Source organism: Aedes albopictus, chromosome 3 (assembly GCF_035046485.1).
Source record: "Aedes albopictus strain Foshan chromosome 3, AalbF5, whole genome shotgun sequence".
Lineage (NCBI taxonomy): Eukaryota > Metazoa > Arthropoda > Insecta > Diptera > Culicidae > Aedes > Aedes albopictus.
Window position 1 is genome coordinate 187,178,384 of NC_085138.1, and position 8,742 is coordinate 187,187,125.

The following is an 8,742-nucleotide window of genomic DNA, read 5'->3' on the forward strand; positions in this document are numbered from 1 at the left end:
CATCCGCATCCAGCTGCTTAACAAAATTAGCAATTTCGTTCCATGACGACCGTGGGCTCCCCGGCGGGAAACGAAACTGTACGGTATTGACAACCTTCTCGCACATTTCGTTCAATTATTACCGCTTCTGCACTACAGCAAACACCACCGACGAGCGAGGACAAAGGCCGATGAAACAAAGCGCGCGTGATTACAGCTTTCTATACTGCACCAGCTGCAGAAGATAAAAACACTATCCAACGAGTGCGATTTCACACGCGTCTGCTCCGGACGATAGCAGCGACAGAACTGGACATGAATCACTTGAATCTCATCGAAAGAACCTTTACCTCGTTATCCCGTCAGGATCAAAACGTGGATGAAACAATATGTCACCAATCAGAACCCCTGTGTCAATTGTCGTCGTCGTCGTCGTCATCGTTCTCGTTGACGAGGATAGCTGGTGTGCACCCGACCGAGCGAATCCGAAAAGTAAGAGCTCAGCCCGCCCGCGCCCGATTGGGTGGAAAATTGAATTCCAGCAGAACAATTTCGTCGCACCGTCTGACTTGGCTTTCCATTTAGGTACATAGTACCTAGCTCGGGAGAATTCCAATGGGAAGCGCGTAACGCCGCACCGCCCGCGCCTCGCGTAGGCAAGTGAAAAGGATTAGAGCAAATTTATGACCTTGTTGTCGTCGTCGTCCTCCGTCAGGGGTGATGCTGAGTGCTCAGCTGTTCCATTCTGTTTGGTGACCCGGAACAAAAGGGTATTTGTCGACACTCATTCGGAGGGCTTGCGCTGAAATCTCATTATCACTAATGCAGCCGGGGAAAAAGTTTGCTCTCGGGGGATCAGCGCTTCTGGATTGTGTTGGCATTTTTACAATCTGGTGAGGCTTGTGAAATACTTAAGTTTGGGACGAAGTCGATTGCTCTGCGAAATGAATAATATCTTCGCCTAAATGCTTACTCATTCGCTGATAATTAATGGGAGTTTGCTAAACATTTTCTCGGTGGAGTGATTTGTGCGTACAACGTAGGAAATGATTTGCGTGATTGGGGCGTGAGAATCTTCAGTTGTTTTTCTAGGGAGAAGCAGGGGCAACATAATTAATTTTAAAGAGCATTACTCATATGCCATCAAGCCCATATGTTGGAGTATTTCCTTCAAAGTAATTTACTTTTGAAGGGTAGACTCCTGGTATAATTATATCGCGATATCGTATTTTGAATCTGGATCAGAAATTTGACGTCTTTTTTCGAAATAACTGAATTGAATTCAACATACTTCGGTATTTAAGCACCTTCGACTACAGTACTAGTGAAAGTTTCTACAAAAATGTTTGAGCAATCATTTTAGAAGTTCCTTCCACTATACCTATGGCGTTTTTTGGTAGTTGCTTCAACCATTTCTTCGGAAATACAATAATTCTCAATTGGAATTACTGCAGGAATTTACAAACAAATTTTAAAAGGAAGTGCAATAACCAAAAGAACTACCGAAATAATTTAAAAAATATGAATTGTCGAATTAATTTCCAAAGGAATTCCCAAAAGAATTGTCGGAGTAAAACCCAAAATACTGCCGAAGAAACTTTTAAATGCATTTCATAGAAATTGTTAGGAGTTTCCAAAAGGGTTGCTAAAGAAACTTTCTCAGAGGAATTCTCAAAGAATCCATATAAGAATTGTCAAAGAAATTCTCTGATGAAATTGTGAAATCGTTTTCAAAGAATTTCCAAAAAAGTTTCATAGGAAAAGTATTTTCGAAGACATTGATGAAAGGATTTTTAAAGGAATCATCCAATAAGTTTCCAAGCAAATGCCTAAAACATGTCCAAAAAAACTGCCACAAGAATACCTGAGTTTACATTAGGTACTGAAGAAATCACGATGAAATTATTTTAGAACTTAGGAATTCACAAAAGAATTGCTGAAGAAAGGATTTTTTGAAAGATTTCTCCAAAAAATGCATAAGGAATTCTGAATAGCATTAGTTCAGAAATTCCCAAAAGATTTGCTGGAGAAATGCCCGAAAAAAGGGTTAATGGAATTCCAAGACAATTGTAGAAGAAATTAAAAAAAAAAAAGAATATCCTAGAATCATTGTTGAATTGATGTCCAAAAGAATTTTCAAAAAACTCGCAATGTAATTTCTAGAGAATTTTCAATAAAATTCCAAAAAGTATTGCTGAAGCATTACTTTTGGTGTCTTATTGAAATTGAATTTGAATAGTAAAGAATACAAAGGATTTGTCGATGGGATTCTTAAAATAATTTCGAAATAATCTTCTACAGATATTGTTGAAGCAGTTTCCAAAGTAATTACCGATAGAACATTCCAAAGATTATCGAAGAAATTCATGAAAGAATCCCGAAGAAATTTCTAAATAAATTTCAATGAAGTTCCCAAAGTCATCGCGTAAGTCGTTCTGAGAAATTTATCATGTCGGAGACATTTCCAAATAAATTGCCTAACATATAGCAAAGGAATTTCCAAACAAATTTACCAGAAAAATTATCACTGGAGAAATTTAAAAATAAATACCGTAATTTTGGGTGAAATTTATCACTTTTCACAGTTTTTAGCGTCTATTTTTGAATAGTTATCGATATGGTCAAACTAAATGCTTTCGAAGTTGAAGTTGAAACATTTACTGCAAAAAGTTCTATTATAACAAATATCATTTGAAATAAAAAAATCAAAAAAAAATGCTTTTGAGGTGAAATTGATCAGTAAATGAACTGTCTTTGTAAGTGCTGAAATTATGTTTTCCACCTGGAGTGGTTAACTAGAATGTGGATAACTACGCAAAATTCTTACAAGTTTTCTTAATTTTTAATTATTTAAGTTTAAAGTTAAATAATTCCAAAGAAAATGCCTGAAAATATGCAACTTATATACTAAATATGCGATTACTTCCGGAAAAATACAATTTTATACATAACTTTTGATTAAAAAATCGGGCTTAGAGAATAATTGGCAACTATAAATTTTAATTCAAATATTCATTACATGTGCGATACAGCTACCAAAGTTTAAAAGTGTCTTTAAAGTTCGCCCAACTTACAGTTTCAGAAAATATTTTGTTGGCTTTAAAACAAGTAAACTCATCATTGAATAACCTTTAAGTCAGATGATGGCCATTTTCTACAAGTTGTTGAAAGCTTTATTTTTAACAATTAAAATCAATTACCAAACAGGATCAATGAATCAATTTTCCAAAACAAAAAGAAATTCAAAAAAAAATGATGAAGAAACTCTTGAAAAGAATCCAAAGGGTTTGCCAAGAAGTTGCCAAAGAATATGTCAAAGTAATTTTCAGGTATAATACCGAATAAATTCTCAAATAAATTACTGAAGGGAGCCCAATGGAGTGAGTTGTCAAAGAAATTTGAAAAGAAAAAATCAAAAAAATCCCAAAGTCATTCTCGTAAATATCCAAAGGCTTTACTGAAAGATTTCTGGTAGGAATTGCCTGATAAATTCGCAAACAAATTACAAATGAGTTTCCAGAAAAATTGCCGACTAATTCCTATGAAAATTGAAATTTTCTATGTTGCAAATATTTTTTTATAAGAACGTTGTAGTTTTCAAAGTTATCGTTTCCTTTTATTTCTCGTGAAATTGTACAATACGAGCTTGGTGGTCTAATGGCTACCGCTTCTGATTCATATGCAGAAGGTCCTGGGTTCAATCCCTGGCTCGTCAATTTCCTCCTTCTTAGTAACTTTCTATCTACTTTCTCTCTTTTTCTGCTACATAAACATCTCATGTATATTCGAATGATCGTTGCGATCGCTAGAACCAGAAATGGATTTGAATAAAGCCGTTTCCCTTCCTTACAACTATCATCACAGCACAATGTCAATGTATCATATAACGCCTATCTATAAGTTATGCAACCAAGCGAACTGTGTCGTTTCACAGTAATCTTCACACAATCTATCACTTTACGCCTGGCATCCATTGACCAATGCATGAACCTTGTGCCAAAAAAAAACGTTTCCCACCAACATACCGACATCCGCATGACCTTGTGCAGGTGCAGAGGGCTCAACGGCCTTGCAGTCATCACTTCCCTCCCCTCCCCCATTGATCTGCAACCTGAAGCAACAGGCGCCAATGTCGCCTAAAAAAACAAGACCACCAACCAACGCTCTCACACTGAAGATGCCTGTTAGTCCCAAGCAGCTAGTATCTCATTGGTTCCTTGTGTGAGTGTAGCTGGTATGGCGATACTGGAGTTGCTACTGCGGGCGGTTAATCAAGTTTTTTTTTTTAATTTTTCATGAAATTGTAGATAGGGTCTGGGACCATTTGGGCAGGAGCACCTATTTTGGGCACTTGCTGCTATAACTCAGTCAATTCTCAACCGATTGACTTGATTTTTGAGACACGATCAGATACGCACAGCATCTAGCCATGCACAAAAAAAATCAAGTCAATCGGTTGAGAATTGACTGAGTTATAGCAGCAAGTGCCCAAAATAGGTGCTCCTGCTCAAATGGTCCCAGACCCTACATGTGGTTGATTGCAACCAATTAAAAACAAAAAAAAAGTCATAAGAGCCAGTTCGCGAGAGCCGCAACCCCTTTTTGTATCGATGTGTTCCGATTGAGCTGAAATTTTCAGGGTATGGTTTTCCATATAAAAGATGATATCTGGCCGATTTTCAAATTTTTCCGTTAGGGGGAAGTGGGGTAAAATAGCCCTCAAAGATTTCATGTCTAAAAATAGGTAAAATCACTAAAATCGCAATAACTTCCGCAAAAGTTAACGGATTCAGCTGAAAATAATATGTGATAAAGAATCTATTCTTGGGTAGAATAAAGAACTCTGAAAATTCGAGTCCGATCAGAGAACATCGTAGCAACGTTATTTCGAAAGGAGGTTGAGTTAGTCCGTTTTACCCTACTTTCCCCGAATGAAAAAAAATCAATAATTGCATTTCTTAGTCATCATTTTTCTGTTGAATTAATATTGAAGAAAAACCCTTGAAAGTTAAATAACGTTGTCATAATTTTCGACAACACTTCTTTAGACACTAAAAATATGGGGTAAAATGCATACCCCGAGAAACATTTTTTTTTTTCGAAAGTTTTTAAGTTGGCGCCTCTGGGTCACATATCAAATGAAAGCTCTTGGGTAATCCTTCAAAACGTAGTACTCAGTTTTTCATCCTAGTTCTGTTGGTACGAAAACAGGCGCCCTGAAAATCGTCATAAAAATTATGAAAATAACCTATTTCTTCAAATTAAATATCAAAGAATATCCAACGCTTGGCTTAAATGGAAGTGCCATAGGAGTAGAGTGTCCATGCAAAATTTCAGCTGAATCCGTTAACTTTTGCGGAAGTTATTGCGATTTTAGTGATTTTACCTATTTTTAGACATGAAATCTTTGAGGGCTATTTTACCCCACTTCCCCCTAACGGAAAAAACTGAAAATCGGCCAGATATCATCTTTTATATGGAAAACCATACCCTGAAAATTTCAGCTCAATCGGAGCACATCGATTCCACTTCCTTTGGAAAGGGGGTCGCGGTTCTCGCGAACCGGCTCATAACGACTGGGGTGTAGCAGGGGGTATCAGAGGATTTCAGGGGTGTCCTAGGGGGTTTTTTATAGGCGATCTAGAGTCTCAGGGGGTTTATGAGCGTTTCGTGCAATTTCAGGGAGTTTTTGGGAGTTTCAGAGGCATTTCAGAGGCGTTTCAGAGGCATTTCAGAAGTTTTTTCAAGGCTTTCAGGGAGCTTCAGGATTGGAGAATCGCGCAACAATGGGTGAGAGGTCTGGGATCGGAGTAAATCATAATCGTGATGAAGACCGCGACGTGTATTTCCATATAACTAGAGGATCACATCACCTACCAGAGGTGGCTCCTAGATCCACACCTTACCCTGCCCTACTAACCACCACTCCTTCCCGTGACAACTGTGGGGATGCTGTGGATTCCACGGTTTTTAGTAGCAACGGTTGTCGAAATAACATTCCTTTTCTTTCCTTATGATCGTAAGGACGAGGCCGGCGCCGATATTGACTTTAAAATGTTGAACTCTTGAATTGTGCACATTGAGAATGGTTAGCTAGTCCCAAGCTAACACGTTCATTGGGTGTCTGTGCAACTTCGATTGTTCTGGTCAATCACGGAGTAGCAACTACGATGTGTACGGTTATCTTCGCTTTGCTTGCTTTGCTTCCAGGGAGCTTCAGGATTGTTACAGAGATTTTTCAGGGGGTTTCATTGTGTTCCATGGGCATTCCTGAGAGCTTCAGAAGGCCTCAGGGGATTTCAGAGGGTGTTAGGTTGTCACAGGGGGTTTTAAAGGTGCTCTAGGGGGTTTTATGGGCGTTCCAGGAGGTTTTCTTGACGTTCCGGTGGTGTTCTAGGGTCGCCAGAGAATTTCAATGGGTTTCAGAGATTTTTGTTGTTTTTATTAATATGCATTTTAACACTACGTTTATGATTGAGTAGGGTAGACGATTGACTAACACGATTGACTAACCCTACTCGAAACTATAGCTAAAACTAACTCTACTAGAACCTATAAGCCGGCGTTTGTGGAGCGATTGTGTATGTTGGGTATGTTACACCGACGATCTATCCAGCGATGATCTAGTCGGTACCCTGAGCCGTGCATGTGACAGCGCAATGCCAAGACGAACTTCTTAATTCTTAAGCTGTTAGTGCACAAGATCAAATATTTGTCCAAAAAGAAACCAGAGCTTTTTGATATTCTCGATATGATCAGCAGAAATATTTCCTTCTTTTAAACAAAGATTATTCTTTCTAGTTTCACTATTTGGGATTAGTTAACTTTGAAACTGCAAATATTTTTATCATAGATTTTTCCTTCTTTATACCATAGTTCTTTCGAGTTATACTGATGGAGAGAGTAATGGTTTGATAACTAAATTTCACAATTCCTTTTTCTGTCACACGGGACTTGGCCAAATGACCCGGAACCGAAATAGTTTCAATTATAGAAATCTAAAGCTACCACCTGTAAAGAATCCTTTCTAAAGTTACAAAGCAGGACCATGCTTTATGTGTCTCGGTTCAATTCAGGATGATGCGGTTCAGAAAATTTCTGAATTGAAAATGTCCTCAGCTTCCTTGAGTTTAGAGTATCTTAGTGTTAGCAATGTGTAATTGCATTTTATTGGCAGAATGCGAACATGTCAGACTTCCAATTTTAAAAACCCTGTTAAGGAACACATTCATACGTGTTTGCTATGCTTAAAAGGATACACACTAAACTATGCCTAAAAGGGCAACCACTTCTTCTAATGTCGATTCCTCCAACTGTGGCACTAGGGACAGGACATTGTGAAATCCGGAGCAACTCTGAGCAATCCTGAGAAACTCTTTTTGTTTCAATCCATTCAGAAACGAAGCGGGAAATCGGGCAAGACTATTCGATTTTTCACTGGTATCAGGTAACACTTCGGGAAAACCAGTGTGATCCAGAGCTATACAGAGGAATCCTGAGCAACACTTCGATAACAGAGTTACTCTCGATGTATCTGTCTTACCTTTAGCTGTGGCATGAGTTTTAGAATCACATAAGGCTAATTAAAATTGGCCGTACTTTTTGAACCAGCAGAGCAAACGGCCGGCCGTTTGCTCTGCTGGTCCAAAAAGTACGGCCAATTTTAATTAGCCTTATGTGATTCAGCCTTTCGTGATTATGCCTTTTGTGCCTTTCCGCTTTTCGTTTATTCCGCTTTTTGTATTTCCGCCTTTTGTGATTCCGCCTTTCGTGTTTCCGCCTAACGTAGGACACCCTCTCTTCTCAATAGTTTGATATGTTCTGAATTCTGATACACCTCCATGCCCTCAAAATTAAAATTTCAGAACAACAAACTTTACAATGCACACCATTACTGCTACTGGTTTCACATTGTCACACATTTATTCCACTCATCTCCATATGGTTAAGCTCTATTTGATTAGATTCCCATCGTTTATTGCTTGCTTACCATTTTGGTACCAGTTCAACACATACCTCGCAACATCGTAAAATAGATTCACCATCACATTGTGTCCATCTGCTGCCACGGCGGTACGGCATAGAGATCCAATCCGAGAACACAGAAACCGAAAGAATAGAGAAAACGCTTTTCCACTTGAAAAGCGTTTATGGCTATTTGTTATTCATGGAATTTATACCGTCGACCTTCCATCCTGGTCCAGATGTTTTCCTTCAGTGGGTGCCCCCATCTCTCACCCCCCCTCACATCACAGACACGATGCTTATGTTTTCATTTTTCGCCTTCAACCACCGGTCAATTTCATTATCGCTTATTCGCTTTTCTGTTTCTGCTTCCAGGTTTCGGTGCCGATTGTCAGCAACGACCGGTGCAAGTCGATGTTCCTGCGGGCCGGACGGCACGAATTCATTCCGGATATTTTCCTCTGTGCCGGACACGAAACCGGCGGCCAAGATTCCTGCCAAGGCGACTCCGGTGGACCACTGCAGGTAAGGTGTTGATTGGTATTTTTTCGGGGAGGGTGGCCTCTCGGTGGGGCTATTAGAATGCTTTGAGCGTTTAAAAATGATTGCGGAAAACATTGCTGGATGATTGGGTGATCCAGCGGTTCTCAACATAAAGGGTCTTGTGCAACTCAATCTACCACACCGTATGGACTATTATAGACTATGTACTCACTACTACATTCACGACCATTTTCCAATATCCTGGCAGTAGACCGCAACCCAATTCATCCAACGAAACGTACGGAAACCCCTGGA

General features: G+C 39.2%; 1 protein-coding gene across 5 annotated transcripts in view; it reads left to right on the plus strand.

Annotated features, from left to right (window-relative positions):
• LOC109429174 (serine proteinase stubble) overlaps positions 1-8,742 on the plus strand; it is a 555,654-nt gene that overhangs the window by 546,656 nt on the left and 256 nt on the right. For all 5 annotated transcript variants that reach the window (XM_062856805.1, XM_062856807.1, XM_062856808.1 and 2 more), the window contains one exon: positions 8,320-8,469. In XM_062856805.1, the coding sequence (XP_062712789.1) occupies positions 8,320-8,469 (150 nt within the window). The remainder of the gene's footprint in view (positions 1-8,319; positions 8,470-8,742) is intronic.